The following is a 21,491-nucleotide window of genomic DNA, read 5'->3' on the forward strand; positions in this document are numbered from 1 at the left end:
CGTTCCTTGTTTATGATGAATCCGACTTCTCTAGCTGTCCTCATGCCTTCTCCATTTCCTAGAATGACCATGCTTCCATCCCTCCAGCTGACCTCCATCTCCTTCTTTTGTCATGTTTCGCAAAGACCCAGCACATCGCAGGCTGTTTTTGCCTTTTCCTCCATGAGATGGTTTATCGATTCCTCCCTCATCAGTGTTCTGCAGTTGTAAGTGCACACTGAGAGAGTTGTCCGGTTTCCTTTTGGCGACCTGGCACCTGAGATTTTTTGCAGCCTCTTGTCATTCGAATGCCTCACTGCCTCTGAAGTGGGGATTGAGGAACATGCAGAGAACGGAGACTTGGTTTTCCATGTTGTTCTAGCCATTGTTTTCGGCCACGGGCTGGCTGGGCTGTCAGCGAGGCATTTACCTCCTCAATTTAGCTAGTTTACAGCCTCAGGAAGAGGGATTATACACCTCTCCACAGAGGAAACAACCCCCTCGCTGGGCTGACAGTCCCGACACCTTGATAGCATGATTAGACCTGCCGGAGAATATACTCTGCTACCATCGCTGTCGAACAGCCACGTTGTGGCGTCAAGGTAGGATTTGCAGTAGTTACATAATAGTTTAAATTTACCATTAGTCAAACAGTTTGACACCAAAAATACTGAATATATGCTATATCTTTGACTGTCCACGGCGAAATGAATACACTGAAACCTTATAAATCAGTCTATTTTTTGAAAGTTAATATGTTGAAAATAAAGGCAACCCATTTTTTAGATGATGCCTTATTCTATAACTAGTGTACAATGTATTGTGGGGCAGAAGCCATGATTACACTTCAGGTAAATTGAAAGGTAATTTATAAGGCTTAAATATATGCTTTCACTTCAGGATTATTTAAATTACAAAGATAAATCACAAGAACTATAGAGGTAATTTGTGAAATCATTCTCAGGAACAATTCCACAAAAAAAATGTTTTTTTCAGGTAGAATTTACCGTCTAAAGTAGACGTGCTGGATGTGATTATTGTGTGTGGAAGGAGACATATCTCTATTATACAGTAACTCCTCACTTAACATCCTAGTTATGTTCTTGAAAAATGGAACTTTAAGCGAAACGATGTTAAGCGAATCCAATTTCCCCATAAGAATGAATGTAAATTAGGGGGGTAGGTTCCAGGGTAGTTTTTTTCACCAGACAAAAGACATTATATACATGTATAGTAAAAGTTTTACATAATTCTAAACAATTACTTTAATACCAATGAGGATTGTGAAGCTTGGTTGAGGCAGGGGTGTAGTGGGGTCAGGGCACAGGGGCTTGCCCCGCTTCTCCTGCTGTGTGGGGGCAGGGGGGCTTGCTCCGCTTCACCCACTGGGCATTCCAGCTAGGGAGCAGGGTGGAGGCGCAGGGGCTTGCCCTGTTCGGCCCACCCAGCACTCCTCCTGGGGAACGAGGTGGAGGTGTGGGGGCTTGCCCTGTTCCGCCCTGGCTCATGCTGAGGAGCGGGGTTGGGGCGCAAGGACTTGTCCTGCTCTATCCGCCCAACATTCAAGCTGGGGGGCAGGCAAGCCCCTGCACCAAACAAAATTATAAATTAATCCACGGGTATCCGCTTTATATTCGCGGATATCTGTGAACCATTTCTGTGGATAGCAGTGCTGATGCAGATACAAATTTTGTATCCACGCAGGGCTCTGATGGTAAGACTTGGGTAGGCAGCTGTGAGGAACTGCAGTGCAAGGCCAGGGGGGCAGGGACGCTGGGCGGGGGCTGTTTGGGCCCCACGCCCAGGGCAGGTGGAGTGTCTGCACAACTCCCCACAGCTGCCCGCCCGGCTGTTATAGTGGCCAGGCTGCAGCTCTGAGCTGCCCTGCCACCCCTCCTCCCCCACCAGAGCTGGGTCTGGGAGAGCCGCGCTGTTAGCTGCGGGGAGCCTGGGTCTCTCCACCTGTCTTGGGCGGGGGGGCTGGGATGGGGCCGGCTCACGTCCCCAGCCCAGGGTAGGTGGAGGGTCTGCCGGCTTCCTACACCTACCAACGTGGCTCTCCCCATCCTGGCTCTGGCCGGGGAGGTGGGCGGTTCAGAGCCACAGCCTGGCCATGGTAAGAGCTTGCCTGCGGGAGGTGGTGGGGTGGCTGAGAACAGCCCCTGATTTTGTCCCCGCCCCCCAGGCTCCCTGCCTGGCCAAGGGCAGGTGGCAGGTCCACGACTGCATGTGGGCTGCCCATGTGGGTCTCTCTGGCTGGTCTCCAGCAGGGAGGTGCATCGGAGACTCAGCCTGGCCCTCAGTGTAGAGCCCTGGAAATCTGCGGATATCTGCAGATAATTTTTTGCGGATAGCGCATGGGATGCCAATACACATTTGTGTGTCAGCGCAGGGTTCTAGTTATAAGGGAACATTGTGGGACTTTAAAGGAGTATGTTCTCTAATAGGTCAGCGACCTAAGGGTGAAACGACGTTAACCGGGAGGATGTCAAATGAGGAGTTACTGTATTGTAATCACTTTGCAGAATAGACTTCTCTGGATGCTGTGTTTGAACGGTAGTTATACTTTTATTACCTTTTAATGTACCTTTCCATTTTATAGGCGTCAGGGCTGCAGAGTGATCTTGTGTTTGAAGAAATTGGTCGCCGCATCAAAGAGGTTGGAAATCAGCTGGTAAAGAAAGTAAATGCCATATTCCAGTGGGACATCACTAAAGGTGGAGAGACAGCAGCACAATGGAGTAAGTCATAGGCTTGTTTATATAATGCCCTGATGCATTTTTTTAATGAAGTGAGGTGAGTTATACTCCCGCCAGTTAAGACCTGCTATTTTAAAGGTAAGCAGAAGTAATAGATGGGAGCACTCATTAGGGCTTGAAAATGCAAATGTGTATTGCACAAGTGACAGTTTTTGCAAATGGGTGGGATAATGTTCCATAATAGTAGTTAATAACCCTTCTAAAAACTTAGCTATATACCTTGCCCATTTGGGTGTATGTAGAGACAAGTTGTCCTATAAACATTTGTTCTTAAGATGTTTCCACTCATGTATTTTCTTTGGAACAATGTACCGTTTTAACCAAGTCTTTCCGATTCAGAGTCTGTGGGATTAAAGTTTGCTAAAGTTTTACGCATTTTTACCTCTCCTCAAGAAAATGTCTAGATTGCTTTATGGAAGCCAAAGCATTTAATTGCAACAACTTTGTGCTTTAAGATCTTTAATTTGGATAAAAAGAACAGGAGTACTTTTGGCATCTTAGAGACTAACAAATTTGCTCTAATAAATTTGTTAGTCTCTAAGGTGCCACAAGTACTCCTGTTCTTTTTGCGGATACAGACTTAACACGGCTGTTACTCTGAAATGTTAATTTGGATAGTTAGATAAGGAAAATCTATGTTTCTACAGGGTTTTAAAATAAATTTCTCACTTTTCCTTGGTTGTTGTTTTTGTTTTTCTCTTTCTCTGATGTTCTGTTTTTAAGGATACATATTTCTGTAAAACGTAAAATCTTTTTCTTACTCAGATGAATGAATGTCAGGAATCTGTGGAATTACAGTTTATTTTGCCTCCTTGTCTAGAATGGTTGGTTAGAGGGATACAAAATTTTGTCCCAAGGCCACACTGGCAGTTTACCAGAAGCCCCACAGTCATACATAATATGCATAAAATTAAGTAGATTTAATTAAGTAGATAAATTTCCCACACTTTTTTATGTGGATGTGCAACTCTCAGAGCCTACAATCCTCAGTTTGTAATGCTTCATCTTAATTCGCCTGGGCACTTGGAGCAAAATGAAAGCTTGCACAGTGGGAACTGTATTCATAGATTCATAGATATTAAGGTCAGAAGGGACCATTATGATCACCTAGTCTAACCTCCTGCACAATGCAGGCCACTGAATCTCACCCACCCACTCCTGCAATAAACCTCTCACCTATGTCTGAGCTATTGAAGTCCTCAAATCATGGTTTAAAGACTTCAAGGTGCAGAGAATCCTCCAGCAAGTGACCTTGCCCCATGGTACTGAGGAAGGCGAAAAACCTCCAGGGCCTCTTCCAATCTGCCCTGGAGGAAAATTCCTTCCCGACCCCAAATATGGTGATCAGCTGAACCCTGAGCATGTGGGCAAGATTCCCCAGCCAGATACTCAGGAAAGAATTCTCTGTAGTAACTCAGATCCCACCCCATCTAACATTCCATCACAGGCCATTGGGCCTATTTACCATGAATAGTTAAAGATCATTTAATTTCCAAAGTCATGTTATCCCACTATACCTTCTCCTCCATAAATTTATCGAGTTTAATCTTGAAGCCAGATAGGTCTTTTGCCCCCACTGCTTCCCTTGGAAGGCTGTTCCAGAACTTCACTACTCTGATGGTTAGAAACCTTCTTCTAATTTCAAGTCTAAACTTCCTGATGGCCAGTTTATATCCATTTGTTCTTGTGTCCACATTGGTACTGAGCTTAATTAATTCCTCTCACTCTCTGGTATTTATCCCTCTGATATATTTATAGAGAGCAATCATATCTCCCCTCAGCCTTCTTTTGGTTAGGCTAAACAAGCCAAGCTCCTTAAGTCTCCTTTCATAAGACAGATTTTCCATTCCTCGAATCATCCTAGTAGCCCTTCTCTGTACCTGTTCCAGTTTGAATTCATCCTTCTTAAACATGGGAGACCAGAACTGCACACAGTATTCCAGATGAGGTCTCACCAGTGCCTTGTATAACGGTACTAACACCTCCTTATCTCTACCGGAAATACCTCGCCTGACACATCCCAAGACTGCATTAGCTTTTTTCACGGCCGTATCACATTGGCGGCTCATAGTCATCCTGTGGTCAACCAATACTCCAAGGTCCTTCTCCTCCTCCGTTACTTCTAATTGATGTGTCTCCAGTTTATAACTAAAATTCTTGTTATTAATCCCTAAATGCGTGACCTTGCACTTCTCACTATTAAATTTCATCCTATTACTCCAGTTTACAAGGTCATCCAGATCCTCCTGTATGATATCCCGGTCCTTCTCTAAATTGGCAATACCTCCCAGCTTTGTATCATCCACAAACTTTATTAGTACACTCCCACTTTTTGTGCCGAGGTCTGTAAAAAAAGATTAAATAAGATTGGTCCCAAAACCGATCCCTGAGGAACTCCACTGGTAACCTCCCTCCAGCCTGACAGTTCACCTTTCAGTATGACCTGCTGTAGTCTCCCCTTTAACCAATTCCTTATCCACCTTTCAATTTTCATATTGATCCCCATCTTTTCCAGTTTAACTAATAATTCCCCATGTGGCACCGTATCAAACGCCTTACTGAAATTGAGGTAAATTAGATCCACTGCGTTTCCTTTGTCTAAAAAATCTGTTACTTTCTCAAAGAAGGAGATAAGGTTGTTTTGGCACGATCTACCTTTTGTAAAACCACATTGTATTTTGTCCCATTTACCATTGACCTCAATGTCCTTACCTGCTTTCTCCTTCAAATTTTTTCCAAGAGCTTGCATACTACAGATGTCAAACTAACAGGCCTATAGTTACCCGAATCACTTTTTTTTCCTTTCTTAAAAATAGGAACTATATTAGCAATTCTCCAGTCATACGGTACAACCCCCGAGTTTACAGATTCAATACAAATTCCTGCTAATGGGCTTGAAATTTCATGTGCCAATTCCTTTAATATTCTTGGATGAAGATTATCTGGGCCTCCCGATTTAGTCCCATTAAGCTGTTTGAGTTTCACTTCTACCTCAGATATGGTAATATCAACCTCCATATCCTCATTCCCATTTGTCATGCTACCATTATCCCTTAAGATCCTCTTTAGCCTTATTAAAGACTGAGGCAAAGTGTTTGTTTAGATATTGGGCCATGCCTAAATTATCCTTAACCTCCACTCTATCCTCAGTGTTTAGCGGTCCCACTTCTTCTTTCTTTGTTTTCTTCTTATTTATATGGCAATAGAACCTTTTACTATTGGTTTTAATTCCCTTTGCAGGGTCCAACTCTACTTGACTTTTAGCCTTTCTCACTTTATTCCTACATGTTCTGACCTCAATCAGGTAGCTTTCCTTGCTGATCCCTCCCATCTTCCACTCCCTGTATGCTTTCTGTTTTTTCTTAATCACTTCTCTGAGATGCTTGCTCATCCAGCTTGGTCTACAACTCCTGCCTATGAATCTTTTCCCCTTTCTTGGGATACAAGCTTCTGATAGCTTCTGCAGCTTTGATTTGAAGTAATCCCAGGCCTCCTCCGCCTTTAGATCCATACATTCTTCAGCCCAATCCACTTCCCTGACTAATTTCCTTAATTTTTGAGAGTCAGCCCTTTTGAAATCAAAAACCCTTGTCGCAGATTTATTTTTGTTTATCCTTCCGTTCAGTTTGAACTGAATTAGCTCATGATCACTTGAACCAAGGTTGTCCCCTACAACAATTTCTTCTATGAGGTCCTCACTACTCACCAAAACCAAATCTAAAATGGCATCCCCTCTAGTCGGTTCAGCAACTACTTGATGAAGGAATCCATCAGCTATCGCATCTAGGAAAATCTGAGCCTTATTATTATTACTAGCACTTGTCCTCCAGTCTATATCTGGGAAGTTAGTCTCCCATGATCACGCAGTTTCCATTAGTATTTACTTCATTAAAAACATTAAAGAGGGCTCTATCCATACCCAAATTAGATCCTGGCGGTCTATAGCACACCCCAAGCACTATCACAGGGGGGGCTCTAGTAGTTTTCTTCCCCAATGTGATCTTTGCCCAGATGGACTCTGTCTTATCCGTTCCATCGCTTCTTATTTCTTCACATTCTGTAGTCTGTGTGTGCTATACCATCTCAAGTTGAGGGAGGCTGGTGGAGTTTTTTGGGTTATATTTGGTCATTGGGCTTCATTTTGATCACATATCACCATTTTTATCTAACAGTAATTCTGGGAGGCTTTAAGAGCCCTCCATAAATCAGCTCTTTCTCTAAATTATTTAAGAAACTATTCCGTCTCTCTGATTTGCAGGGAGAAAGGTGTAGTTACTTTTGTAATTTCCCTTCCCCTCTTCCCAGTTCTTTGCATTTGAGATTCTGACTAACAAGGCTTCTGCTAGTGGGCAGGACATCATGCTGAATATTGAACCAGTGTGGCTTGACAGCTGTTTTTTACCTTTCTGGCATAGCGAGCTGTCCTTGGAGGAGATGAATAAGCTGCACTGAGATAACAGTGGTAATAAATGCATTAAAAATACAGTGGAACACCATTTATCCAATCTAATTGGGACCAGGGCAAGATCAGATAATCAAATATTCAGATAATCCGGAGAATGGGCAAAGAGCTTCAGCCCTGTCAGTGGGGCTTAGGTTGTCAACCTTGATTCGGTTAATACGGAGAGCCAGATAAACGGAGGCTCGGATAAATGGGGTTCTACTGTACCTAAATAGATTACATTAAGTTCTCCAGAAGCCAAAAATCTTTCTTTAAATGAAAATAGGAGGAAGGCAGATTTTACAAGGTTCAACCTTGAGGACTTCCTGCCTACAAAGAATCAAATTGGAGAAATGATCTGAAATAAACAGAATGAAATTCAATAAGGACAAATGCCATATACTACACTTAGAAAGGAATAATCAAATGCACAAATACAAAATGGGAAGTGATTGCCTAGGAAGGAGAATTTCAGAAAAGGATTTTGGAGTTATACTGAATCACAAACTAAATATGAATCAATCTACTCAGCACTGATAAGTCCTCAGGTAAAAGTTCTGGGCACCACACTTCAGGGAAGATGTGGACAAATTGGAGGAAGTTCAGAGGAGAGCAACAAAAACGATGAAATGACCTATGATGAAAGATTGGAAAAACTGTGTATGTTTAGTCTGGAGAAGAGAAGACTGAGAGGGGAAATAAGTCTTCAAGTATGTAAAAGGTTCCTATAAAAAGGAAGGTGATAAATTGTTCTCCTTATCCACTGAGGATAGGACAAGAAGTAGTGGGCTTAAATTCAGCAAGGGAGATTTAGGTTAGACATTAGGAAAAATGTCTTAACTGTAAGGGTAATTAAGTACTGGAACAAATTGCCTAGGGAAGGTGTGGAATCTCCGTCACTGGAGGTGTTTAAGAACAGGTTAGACAAACACCTGTCAGGGATTGTCTAGATAATACTTAGTTCTGCTTCAGTGCAGGGGATCAGACTAGATGACCTATTGAGGTCCCTTCCAGTGCTACGTTTTAATGATTTTGTATTTGTCACTCTTGATCACTCCTCCAATCTCCAACAATTTCCTACTTTTGCACCCTTATATGAATTCAATTTATCAAATTATGGCTGTGTTCCAAAAAGCAACGTGAGATTTAAAAGCACTGCTTTACTGTATTAACGCTTGTATCCTTTAATGATACCTATTAAAAATACCAGTGTCAAACAGCAAAACACTTCACGTGGAAGCCTCTGTATCATGCTGTGTGTTCGGGCTCTTGGGCAGCATTCACCTCGTACTCCCTGTCAGTCCCTGGCCTGGGTTGGGGAAGCTAATGATCCAACCAGCGGACCTTCAGTGATGAATCCTGGTCACATGCCACCTGAGGCACATTGCGCATATGCTAAGAAGAATAGGGGTCTTGGCTGCATTGAGTATGTGGCATCCATAAAGTATGGTCTTACTACAAAGGACACTAGGAGCATAAGAAACTGAGGCTAAATTAGTAAGGCTGAGTGACAGAATGTTAACAGTCACAGTTAGTGATTTTTCACTCTTATTACCCTATCTGAAAAATTAAGTGGCCTTTGCCGTCTTACTCAGAAGATGATTTAAAAGTTTATTCAAAGTCACCAATTTATTATAATCCCTTCTTAATTTCTGAACCACCATGCTTTGTGGTCTTGTGGAGATATCCCTTACTAACAAGGGAACATAACTGGTCCTTTAATGATAACCTCCACCTCTTCTGCACCAGGTGATCCCAGCTACCAGAGAGAATCAGGCCATTTCTTTGGGGTTTGAAAATGTTTTAGCAGGTTTTGCTTCTGTTTTTAATTTTCACTTACTTCCTGGTGCTGACCAGGACTAGGGGCTTGATTCAGAGCCCACCAAAGTCAATGGAAAGAGTCTCTCTAACTTCAGTGGGGTTTGGATCAGGCCACAGAAGCAGTGATATTAAAACACCCTGGACTCTGTGTGAGAGACTCCCATTTTTTCAGTATTTTTTTACCCCACAAATACCAGGACTCATTGTAGGCAGAACTGGGGTAAACACACAAAATAAAGTTTGCTGACAATTCTCCATTATAAATCCCCTCAACCATTTGAGCTGAAATTTTCCATGCGTGGTCTGTGCCTCACATTGACTTTTTTAATAGTTTCAGTGCAAACAGTTCAGCTGTTTCTGCGAAGGATAAAGAAAATCAGTAATTTTGCTAATGTTAACATTTTCTAACCACTTCTTTGAAGAGCACTAGTGCTTCCATGGATTGCAGCAGGAACTTAACATTTGGCAAGGAACTAATTCTGAAGTCAAGTTGTGCCTTTTGCTATCCCCATCAAAATCCACTCAATTTTGACTGAGTAGTACATCTCTAAAAATTGCTATTTACACATTCTTAGTAGAGCTTGTTAGGGGTTTGTTTCTAAAATCTCTGAAATTTTAATCTGTGCTGAGCGTGCTCCCAAGATCTACAGGTTGTGAACTCCAGAGAGCAACAGGCACTGCAGGAGCAGCAGCTGCTACTATCCTTTTGGCCTAGGAAAAGAAATGTTGGCCTGGGAACCAGGAGAGCATGAATTCTAATCCCACATCCTCCATTACTGGTATTAATAATTCTGTATTCTTCACAGATTTTATTTTACCCCTATTTCCTGGAGGAGGGAGTAACTAAGAGGGCTGAACAAGATCTATCAGCTAGGCAGTTTTTAATCAATTTAATGTGTGCCATATTAATTTTATAGTGTTCTGGTTTAACCAAAAAGTTGTGTGGCATCTTGCATGCATCCTGCTGACTTACAAATGTCTAGTTTTAGTAGCTTCTGTTTAACACCCTCCAGAGATATTAGTGGAATGGAAAAGTGTGTTGTCACCGTATGATGAGACTACAGCATCTGTTTTTCCCCAAAATACAGACCAGAAATATTTATCTAACGCTTCTGCCTTTTTTGCGTTATTATTAATCATTGTACCATTTCTATCTAGTAATGGATCAACACCACTGTCAGGATCCTTTTTGTTCATAATATAATATTTAAAATTGATGACCCAGGCAGTATGGGTATGCCTGATGGGATTTCTTTGTTGAGTTTTTTTTTTTTTTTTATGGTATACAACATTTCTTAAAAATTAAGAGGCTCAAGGTAGCAAAGTCAAGCGCTCAAAAGTTAGATAGCCCATGCCACCTTCTGCCTGCTTGTTCATATTCATTATGACATAGTCTGCAAATACATCATCATATGCCAGTTGTTCTACAGGTTCCTTGCCGAATTCATTTCACAAAGTGGACAGTGAAGCAGGCAGAGAGTTGCTGTATCCTTTCCTTTTTTTAAAAAAGGAGAGAGAATGTTCTCGTGATTAAGAACTGGACTGGGAACCAGGAAAACTTGGTTCTATTCCTGTTTGTGGCATTCCTTATATGATGACAGGCAAGACTGTTATAATACATATGAACAAAGAGGCCAAATTATAGTTGCATAGGTAATCTTAATTTTACCATTTCCTGCAACCTAATGTTCCTGTACCAGAGGTTTTTTTGTATGTAATAAAGAGCATAATGTTCAACTTTTATCCCAATGTCCCTGGCGTAACTTGATTTAATTGTTGTGTATCAATACTGTTGAGCAAATTCAGACCATTGAAGTCAGTTCAGACCATTGAAGTCAATGCATTTGCACGCTACCTTAGGTCTGAATTTGACCCAGTATTTTTCACAATAAATATTTAATGATGACCTGCTGTATTTAACTAATGTTAAGCTTTTGCCATTATAATCTGCTAATTTAATTTAACTTGGTAAGAATCCCCCTTGCCTCCCCTTTGGTATCATCCTAAAATTGCCTTTTAAAAAGGTGGCTACAGTAACTTGGCTATGGAATGAGGAGATAGGAAATTGTCAGGGAAATAACTTGAATTAGAAGTTGGTTCTTACGAATTAATATTGAATACTTTGTCTCAATTACGTTTAAAATTGTTGACATATTTTCACGGAGACAACAGAAATATTCTCATCTTTGTCACAAGCCTTTAGTTTACACCAACAACGTTGGAGTCCTGATTGTTTCTTTAGCTTTTCTTCAGGCTTCTGTTGCCAAAGCCCACAATCAAATTAAGTCTCCCGGGCCTTTACTGACAGTGTTTACTGTTCTCCTGGCCTACCTGCTGGGCTTCCTTCCGTTATTAAATTTGTTACTCAGCTGTGCTGCCTGTCGTTTAATCTTGTCACTTTTGCATAGCTTTGTGCTGTTGTGCAATCTGCAGCAGTTGACAGTGCAGGAAACAATCTGGACCCTGCAGCTTATTGCTGTCTTGGGTGATGACTGTGGCTCCAGCATCTCCAGCTAATGTCCTTGAGCCTAGTGTCAGGGGAAAAATGAAAGAAATCAGTGGCTTTGGGAGGAACCATTTGAAATTCTGTTATGACACAACCAATAATTTTATTCTTCCTTAAACTTTCAAGCACCCATTTTTTTTTTGTATTGCTGTATTTAAATGACTTGTGCGTTTTATCACTACACATCAGGACAAGGTTTCTGTTTGGGCATCACTCATTAAGTGGATGGGGTATGTGGACTCTAGTATTTCTCACTGCAGCAAGAATTCTCAATGGCAACTCCAGTGTTAGTAGCACCAGTCTATTTAACCAGCAATAACCTTTACTACTTCATTCATTTTAATTCAGCATGTAGACTATAAATTCCAAAGCTGTGTGAAATAGATTATCTTAAATTCAGGCCATGGAAGTTCAGTTTATTTCTTTCCTTTAAAAATAAGATTATACTAAAACACACACACAAACATGAGTTATTCAACATAGAATTGACAAAAAAGAGAGAAGTTGATGTACCTAATCAGTTAAGTAACTCCCAGTCTCAGCAGAAGACATTCGATCTGTTCAGAAAAAATCTATTGACAAATAAACTGACCCTTCATAATTAATTGAGAAGGTAAAGAAAAACATTAGAAAGTTAAGGATTTTTAGTTATCATATCTTTTTTTGTATCTATTTAATTTTCCCAAGTTTGTGACGAGAGAAAAAAGCCCTGTGTCTTACAAACTCCATTAGTTTTGCTATTTTGGCAGCATTCATAATTTCCTTCACTTCTCTGGAGCATGAGCAGATCCATATTTAAGAATGCATGAAAGTAAGCTTTGTCAGCATAACCTGAGGAGCTTGTAACTCCTGTGAAATCCACATTTCCTGACTCACTGAAATTTTGTATGTTCCACCTTCACAGCCTATGCGGTCAGTAGTTGGCTTCCTTATGGTGCTTATAATTTTTCAGCAGAGGTTGTGGATCAAAAAGGACTTTGCAGTGTTTTTGGCCAAGATCCAAAGAGATGCGAGGGAAGCTTCTACAAAACAATGTTAATGTTTCTTACACTTGTATTCTAATGGCAATAGTATTTTAGGAGGGGCTATCGCAGCCTGTCACGGCACGGGTGTCAACGTCGTTCCCGTTCGTCGTCCCGCTCCAGGACCCCGCCTCAGCACTGCCTCCGCAGCCCCAGGCCTCGATCGCCACCATCTCGCTGTCGTGGGTCCACCTGTCAGAGCTGATTGCAGAGCAGCTGTTACTGATGGTACTGGTTCTCCACGTCGGGATTGCGGTCCTGTGGTCAGCACCGTTCCCGGCGCCACCGCTCCTCCCAGACCAGGGACAGCAGTGGTCGTATGTCAGCCCGGCCTTCCTTTGTAGTCATCCATCAATGGGCCAGGCCAGCCAGACCAAGCAGACATCTTCCCCGGTGCCACAGCAGGTGCAGTAGCACCGGGCCCCGTGGCCAGCCCAATGGTACCAGTGGGCACCGTGGCCCCTGATGCCGCCCCCTCTTCAGACCCCCGAGGAAGGAGTTGATGGGATGTACATCCTTGGCACCGTGCCCGGAGACTGACCAGGTAGTGGACCCTCGGGTGTAGGTGGACACACAAAGTACCATGCCGGCCTCCTCACCCTTCCTGGATGAGGCGATTATGGCCCCTCCATCCCGCAGGAGGACTTTAGGGCCCACCAAGAACTCTTAAAAAGGGTGGCATTGAGCCTCCACCTCCCAGCAGAGGAGATGGAGGAGCCCTCGGACTCCCTGTTTAATGTGCTGTCCTCCTTGGTACCAGGCAGGGTGGCCTTGCCTCTCCACGAAGGGGTGGCAAAAATTTCAAATGCTCTGAGGCAAACCCCGGCCTCATTGGTCCCCATCTCTAAGAGAGTGGAATGCAAGTATTTTGTACCCGCCAACGGGCATGAATACTTATACACCCATCCTGCTCCTAACTCCCTTGTGGTCGAGTTGATCAACCACAGGGAACGGCAGGGCCAGCCAGCCCCTACCCCAAAAAATAAAGATTCAAGGAGTCTTTTGGACTCATTTGGAAGGAAAATGTATTTGTCCTCGAGCTTCCAGTTATGGGTGGTGAACCACCAGGCTCTCCTGGGCCGGTATGAGTTCAATCTGTGGGGCTCCCTGCCCAAGTTCAATAGGAGTGCGACAGGAAGGAGTTTGAAGCGCTGGTGGAGGAGGGCACAGAAGCTGCCAGGGCAACCCTGCAGGCAGCTTCGGATGCAGCGGATACGGTTGTGTGGTCCATGGCCTCCGCGGTATCCATGAGACAGGCGTCATGGCTCCTGCTCTCTGGGCTGTCCAGCGAGGCGGAGACCTCCCTGCAGGACCTTCTGTTTGATGACAAAGCTCTGTTTGCGGAACAAACGGATACAAGGCTGCATGGCCTGAAAGACTCCCCCACGACCCTCCAGACTTCCGCTCCGGCCACCCATTTGAAATACTAGTCTTCTTATAAGAAGTCATGGGACTGTAAGAGGCGCCTGCAGAGGCAGTCTCAGCCTGCCCCTCAGCCTGGGTCCTCCAAGGGCAAGCAGGCGGGGAAGAGGTGGTTTTGATGGGACGCCTGGGGGCACCCTGCCAGGTCTCATCAGGGATCTACCCTCAATGAAGCTTCCCCTCCAATCGGTTGTGTGCTTTCCTCCCAGAGTGGTCGTGGCTGACCTTGGACCGATGGGTCCTCAATACCATCTCCCGGGGCTACGCCCTCCAGTTTACTCCACCCCACCCAACCACCCCCCGCCCCTGTCCTTCCTAGGGGGCCCCTTGCACGAGGCTCTGCTCAAGCAGGAGGTGGGGGGGCTCCTGGGCCTTGGGGTGGTGGAAGTGGTACTGAGGGAGTTCAAAGGCAAGGGGTACTACTTCCGCTGTTTCCTTATCCCGAAGCCCAAAGGGGAGCTCAGGCCCATCTTGTACCTGCGAGGCTGAACCAATACATGGTGACGCTCAAGTTCTGTATGGTCTCCCTAGCCTCCATCGTCCCCTCCCTGGATTCGGACTGGTACGCTAGGACTTGGGACTTGATCTGCAGGACGCGTACTTCCATATTCATATATTCGAGGGGCACAGACGCTTCCTCCATTTCACGGGGCGGCAGGAACACTACCAGTTTATGGTCCTCCCATTTGGCCTGTCCACTGCCCCCAGGGTATTCATTAAATGTATGTCGGTGGTGGCGGCCTACCTCAGACGCCAGGGGGTCCAGATCTTCCCCTGTCTGCACGACTGGTTGGTCAAGGGCAGCTCCCAGTCACAAGTGCGGGATCACGTGGCACTCCTGTCCACATGCACCACTCTGGGCCCATTGGTAAACAACACCAAGTCTGCGTTAGTCCTGGTACAACACATAGAGTTTATCGGGATGGTCCTGGACACCTTGTCGGTCAGAGCCTCCCTCCCACCGGACAGGTCCAAGATCCTGAAAGGGCTTATCAACGCAGTCACAAGGTTTCCGGTGACAAGAGCCAGAGCGTGCCTCCAGCTCTTGGGTCACATGGCATGCACGTATGTGGTCTGTCACGCCAGACTCAGGATGAGGCCCCTCCAGCTCTGGTTGACTTTGGAGTTCTCCCAGGCCAGGGACAGGCTGGACAAAGTCCTCTCTGTGCCCGCGCCAGTGCTCGCCTCCCTAAAGTAGTGGTCCTCCCTGAAAAATATGCTCCAGGAGGTCCCGTTGAGGGGCAGGGCCCCATTGGTGGAACTGGTGTCCGTCGCGTCGGACCTGGGATGAGGGCCCATGTGGGGAGTGTTCAGACCCAAGGTCTGTGGTCAGCTCAGGATTTGACCCTACACATAAATGTCAAGGAGCTCAGGGTGGTACGGCTGGCATGCATGGCCTTCCGCTCTCACCTGGAGGGCTGGGTGGTCAGGGTCCTCACAGACAACACGGCCTCCATGTTCTACATCAACAGGCAGGGCGGGGCCAGATCCTCCGCCCTCTGCCGCGAAGCCCTCAGGCTGTAGGACTTTTGTATAGCCCACGACATCTGCCTACAGGCCTTCCATCTGCCGGGTGCCTGGAACGCGCGGGCAGATCGCTTGAGCAAGGAGTTGTCCTCTCAGCATGAGTGGTCTCTCCACGCACAGGTGGTGCACGTACTTTTCCCACAGTATTCTTGCCAGCAAGTTAAAGTAGTATGGACTGGATGAATGGACTATAAGGTGGATAGAAAGTTGGCTAGATTATCGGGCTCAACGGGTAGTGCTCAATGGTTCCATGTCTAGTTGGCAGCCGGTATCAAGCGGAGTGCCCGAAGGGTCGGTCCTGGGGCCGGTTTTGTTCAATATCATAGAACCATAGAATATCAGGGTTGGAAGGGACCTCAGGAGATCATCTAGTCCAACCCCCTGCTCAAAGCAGGATCAATCCCCAATTTTTGCCCCAGATCCCTAAATGGCCCCCTCAAGGATTGAATTCACAACCCTGGGGTTAGCAGGCCAATGCTCAAACCACTGAGCTATCCCTCCCCCTATCTTCATTAATGATCTGGAAGATGGTGTGGATTGCACCCTCAGTAAGTTTGCAGATGACACTAAACTGGGAGGAGAGGTAGGTACGCTGGAGGGTAGGGATAGGATACAGAGGGACCTAGACAAATTATAGTATTGGGCCAAAAGAAATCTGATGAGGACAAGGACAAGTGCAGAGTCCTCCACTTAGGACGGAAGAATCCCATGCACCGCTACAGACTAGGGACCAAATGGCTCGGCATCAGTTCTGCAGAAAAGGACCTAGGGGTTACAGTGGATGAGAAGCTGGATATGAGTCAACAGTGTGCCGTTGTTGCCAAAAAGGCCAATGGCATTTTGGGATGTATAAGAAGGGGCATTTCCAGCAGATCGAGAGACATGATCGTTCCCCTCTGTTCGACATTGGTGAGGCCTCATCTGGAGTACTGTGTCCAGTTTTGGGCCCCACACTACAAGAAGGATGTGGAAAAATTGGAAAACGTCCTGCGGAGGGCAACAACAATGATTAGGGGACTGGAACGCATGACTTATGAGGAGAGGCTGAGGGAACTGGGATTGTTTAGTCTGCGGAAGTGAAGAATGAGGGGGGATTTGATAGCTGCTTTCAACTACCTGAAAGGAGGTTCCAAAGAAGATGGATCTAGACTGTTCTCAGTGGTAGCAGATGACAGAATGAGGAGTAATGGTCTCAAGTTGCAGTGGGGGAGGTTTAGGTTGGATGTTAGGAAAAACTTTTTCACTAGGAGGGTGGCGAAATACTGGAATGCGTTATCTAGGGAGGTGGTGGAATCTCCTTCCTTAGAAGTTTTCAAGGTCAGGCTTGACAAAGCCCTGACTGGGATGATTTAGTTGGGGATTGGTCCTGCTTTGAGCAGGGGGTTGGACTAGATGACCTCCTGAGGTCCCTTCCAACCCTGAGATTCTGTGATGCCCCAGGTGGACCTGTTCGCGACTCAGCAGAACCGTCGCAGTTCTCGGTTCTGCTGTGGGATGGGCTGGGACGGGGCGCTATCTCCAATGCCTTTCTTCTGTCCTGGTCAGGCCAGTTTTTCTATGCCTTCCCCGTGTTCCCGCTGATCAGCAGGGTACTGGAAAAGATAAAGACAAAGACGGACAAGGCCCGGGTCCTCCTGATTGCCCCAGCATGGCCCAGGCAGCATTGGTATGGGACCCTCACGGTCCTGGCAGTCACCCTGCCATGGCCGTTGCCTGCCCGCCCAGACCTGCTATCCAGGACCAGGGCCGCCTCCTTCACCCCAACCTAGCGGCACTCCATCTCACTGTGTGGCTGCTCAATGGTTAGGTAGGGAGGAAAGGACATGCTCGGAAGGGGTTCAGCACGTCCTCCTGGAAAGCAGGCAGCCCTCCACATGCCGAGCCTACTTGGCAAAGTGGTCTCGGTTTTCCAGATGGGCAGACAAGCGGGGAGTTTCCCCATGGCCGACCCAATCCAGCTTATTCTGGACTACCTCCTTCACCTTAGAGCCCAGGGCCTGGCGCCCTCATCAGTCAAGGTGCACCTGGCGGCCATCTTGGCCTTCCATCTGCCGGTGCAGGGCCACACGGTATTCTCCCATGCTATGACTGGCCGATTCCTTAAGGGGTTGGATCATCTCTTCCCCTATATTCGTCCCCCAGTGGGACCTGAACCTGGTGCTGGCCTGCCTCACGGGCCCCCCATTTGAGCTGCTAGCTGCGTGCTCCTGGTCGCGCGTCTTGTGGAAGGTAGCTTTCCTGGTGGCGATCACATCAGCTAGGTGGATCTCAGAACTCACGGCCCTGACCTCCGAGCCCCCATGCGCGGTGTTTCATAAAGATAAAGTCCAGCTCCACCCACACCCCTTGTTCCTCCCGAAGGTGGTCTCCGCCTGTCACATGGGTCAGGACATTTTTCTATTGGTCCTCTGCTCCAAGCCCCCTGCATCCAGTGAGGAGCACCTCCTCCACACGCTGGGTGTGAGACGGGCTCTGTTTTTTTACCTGGAACAGACTAAGCCATTCAAGAAGTCCTTGCAGCTCTTCATCGTCTCAGCTGAACGCATGAAAAGTTGGCCTATCTCCACTTAGCGGCTCTCCAACTGGATCACCTTGTGCATCTGTACCTGTTATGACCTGGCGGGAATCCCTCTGCCACCCACCAATTGTGAAGGCACACTCGACTAGGGCACAGGCCTCGTCAACTGCCTTTTTGACCCATGTCCCATTCAGGATATTTGTAGGGCTGCCACATGATCTTCAGTTCACACATTCACCTTGCATTATGCAGTTGTCTCCCAAACCAGGGAGGACCCCGGGTTCAGCAGGGCCATCCTCCGTCCCGAGAGTCTGTGAACTCCTACCCACCTCCAACAGATATAGCTTGGAATCACCTACTTTGGAGTACACATGAGCAATCACTCGAAGAAGAAAAGACCGTTACCTTTTCCGTAGCTGGTGTTCTTCAAGATGTGTTGCTCATGTCTATTCCACATCCCAATCTCCTTCCCCTCCATGGAATTGTCTGGCAAGAAGGAACTGAGGGTGGGGGGAGCGCATGGCGCCACTCCAGGGGTCACTAGGGGCGCTCCCCTACGGGTACTGCTAGGGGAAAAGCTTCCGGCACCAGTGCACATGGCGAGCACGCACACCTATTGTGGAATAGACATGAGCAACACATCTCAAAGAACACCAGTTACGGAAAAGGTAACTGTCTTTTTCCCAAAAGACTGGTAACACAAAACTTAGACACAGACATAGGCGTGTAATAGTAATTAATCATTTTTATTAAAAATTAAATGGATTAAAATCTGGCTAACTGATATGTCTCAAAATGGAAACAGGAACTCATCATTCAGTGTGTATGTGTTTCCAGGGGGGTCTCTCAGGGGTTGGTTCTTGGTCCTACACTATTTAACATTTTTATCAGTTACCTGCAAGTAAACATAAAATCATCACTGATAAAGTTTGCAGATGACAAAAAAAATTTAAGGATTGGTAAACAATAGAACAGGTCACTGATTCAGAGCAATTGGATCACCTGGTAAACTGAGTGTAACCTGGAATAAACTGTATCCAGTTCTGGTGCCCACAATTCAAGAAGGATATTGATAAACTGGAGAGGGTTCAAAGAAAAGCTAGGAGAATGCTTAAAGGATTAGAAAACATGTCTTATAGCGACAGACTCAAATTGTGCAATCTATTTAGCTTAACAAAGAGAACATCAAGGGATAACTTGATCACAGTCTAAAAGTACATACATGGGGAACTAATATTTGAAAATGGGCTCTTCAGTCTAGCAGAGAAAGGTATAACATGATCCAATGGCTGAATGATGAAGCTAGACAAATTGAGACTGGAAATAAGGTGGCTATATTTAAATCAAGATTGGATTTTTTTTCTGAAAAGATATACTCTAGTTCGTTTTGGGGAAGTTCTATGGCCCATGTTCTAAAGGAGGTCAGACTAGGTGATTACAGTGGTTTCTTTTGGTCTTGGAAACTGAATCAATTACAGTGCGTGACTCTTTCTACTGAAATGTGTTTTTGTCTTCTTTTAAAAACAAAACTAACTTTACTTCCTTTCCTCAGCTATTGACTTAAAGAATGGTTCTGGTGAGGTGTATCAAGGGCCAGCACAGGGTTCTGCTGACACCACTTTCACCCTTTCGGATCAAGACTTCATGGAGGTGGTCCTAGGCAAGATTAATCCACAAAAGGTAAAAGCACTGTGAACAGAGATGGTCAGTTGCATGGTGAAATATTACTCGTTTAACTCGGAGACATTCTTAAAATAGCACAATTTCTAGTGTGCAGCTTATTTAGAAGAAAAGACTGTCTTGTAGGCCAGTAATCTGACTGAAATACTGAGTCTCTGTGAAAGGTGCTGCTATATAGAGTACAGTGCTCATTCCTAAAATGGCACACACTGGTGTATGAGATACCGCACTTTCTTATTGTAAGTGAGATCTCACATATCATTTTGCAAATCTTAGCTGAGCAACTCATATCAACCTTGTGCATGTAATAATATTCTGACTTGCAAGATTATTACCCACTTTTTTGTACATTAAGAATGTAATAAAGAAGAAGGCCCATTACTGTTGTCATGGGCCTGTGGATTTCTGTTGCATTATAATGAGACACAAATCTAATAAAATTAGGCATAAATCCTCCTAAATAAGGCAAATCACTTAGGGGAGGAGGTTAAAGAAAGGGACATACTATGGAGTCTGCATTTGAGCATCTGCAAATGTTCCTCCTTAAGTGCTTAAAACTACTCATTATTAAAAACACGTTATACAAGTTAAGTGTTTCAAATTTAACATAAATCAGTTTATAGCCTAGCTAAATGGATATTCTTAATTAGCTCATCATAATATATTGAGAGCTCTTCTTTGATCCCAGTCAACAGGACTGAAATTAACAGGAACTCTGAATTTAAAATTTGGAGCTAACAGTGTTGATCAGTATATAATTCCTATATACTGCATGAGCAGTAGGAATATATATAGTAAAAATATTTTGTGACTTGCTATATAGCAGGCACAAGGTCAAAACAAACAAGATTATGACAATCTGTGCATTTCTGTATTCTAAGGATTAAAGTGATTGCATTTCATGCACAATATTTGCTGTTAGACATCAGTATCACCTGTGAGTTTCTGTGGAGAGGAGGGGCTTTCCAGGTGAAGATGCTCATGATACCAATTTATATTTTGGACTATTGGCTCCATCAATTTCTTATTTGAATTTATCTTTATGTAAATAGGAATATGGAGAAGTGTGCTATTCCAGAATTTTGTTTGCTTTCATATGACCTTCAAATTGCAAAACCAAAGTACAGCAATATTGATTAAATAAACACATTTTTTAAAATGTCTTAAAAATTATGATCCCCATGTAAATTGGGTATCAAATCAGGAGCAGAACTAAAAATATGCAATATTGGAATTTCAGTGAAAACGCTCCAAGACTGATTATTCTGGTTGCATGAGTGAGTGCTCCCCATTTTAAATGTGTTAAGGAAAAAGTAAACTGACAGATTTTTTTACCCATTTAAAAATGGAGATCCTGGCTGGCCATGTGTGAGTTTGAGTAGGGTTCAGTCATCCTTTTCCTGTCCTCCTCACCTGTAACAGTGGGGTGATGTTAACACCCACTGAACTCAAGAGGGTATGGTAAGACAGGATTGGGGCCTTGCCTCTGCGTAGTTGTTAATGTCTGGCATTGGAGACTGGAGAAGCTCAGCTTTTACCAGCACGCCTCCCATGCTGCTGAGCCCTCCGGTAAGCATGGGGAAATGGCTCAACCACCTCCACTTCTCCATTCACCACTACCCTTCTCCATCCCTGTACTCCTCAAGAAGCTTGGTGTTTGTGATTCTTGGTGTTATATACAATGAGGCTTAAAATGTCTTCTGTTCATAGCTAATGGACATTTCCTGGTGAGGTTTGTCCTCTAAGACATGTCTAAACTAAACCTCAATTTACTAGTGTAGTTCATTTTTTTTTTTAAATAAGACCTTTGAGAAGT

The 21,491-nt window shown here is 44.8% G+C and overlaps 1 protein-coding gene across 2 annotated transcripts in view; it reads left to right on the plus strand.

Annotated features, from left to right (window-relative positions):
• The window catches only part of HSD17B4 (hydroxysteroid 17-beta dehydrogenase 4), a 120,330-nt gene that overhangs the window by 98,368 nt on the left and 471 nt on the right, over positions 1–21,491 (plus strand). For both annotated transcript variants that reach the window (XM_077817366.1, XM_077817367.1), the window contains 2 exons: positions 2,582–2,720; positions 19,548–19,675. In XM_077817366.1, the coding sequence (XP_077673492.1) occupies positions 2,582–2,720; positions 19,548–19,675 (267 nt within the window). The remainder of the gene's footprint in view (positions 1–2,581; positions 2,721–19,547; positions 19,676–21,491) is intronic.

Source organism: Eretmochelys imbricata, chromosome 5, assembly GCF_965152235.1.
Source record: "Eretmochelys imbricata isolate rEreImb1 chromosome 5, rEreImb1.hap1, whole genome shotgun sequence".
Taxonomy (NCBI): Eukaryota; Metazoa; Chordata; order Testudines; family Cheloniidae; genus Eretmochelys; species Eretmochelys imbricata.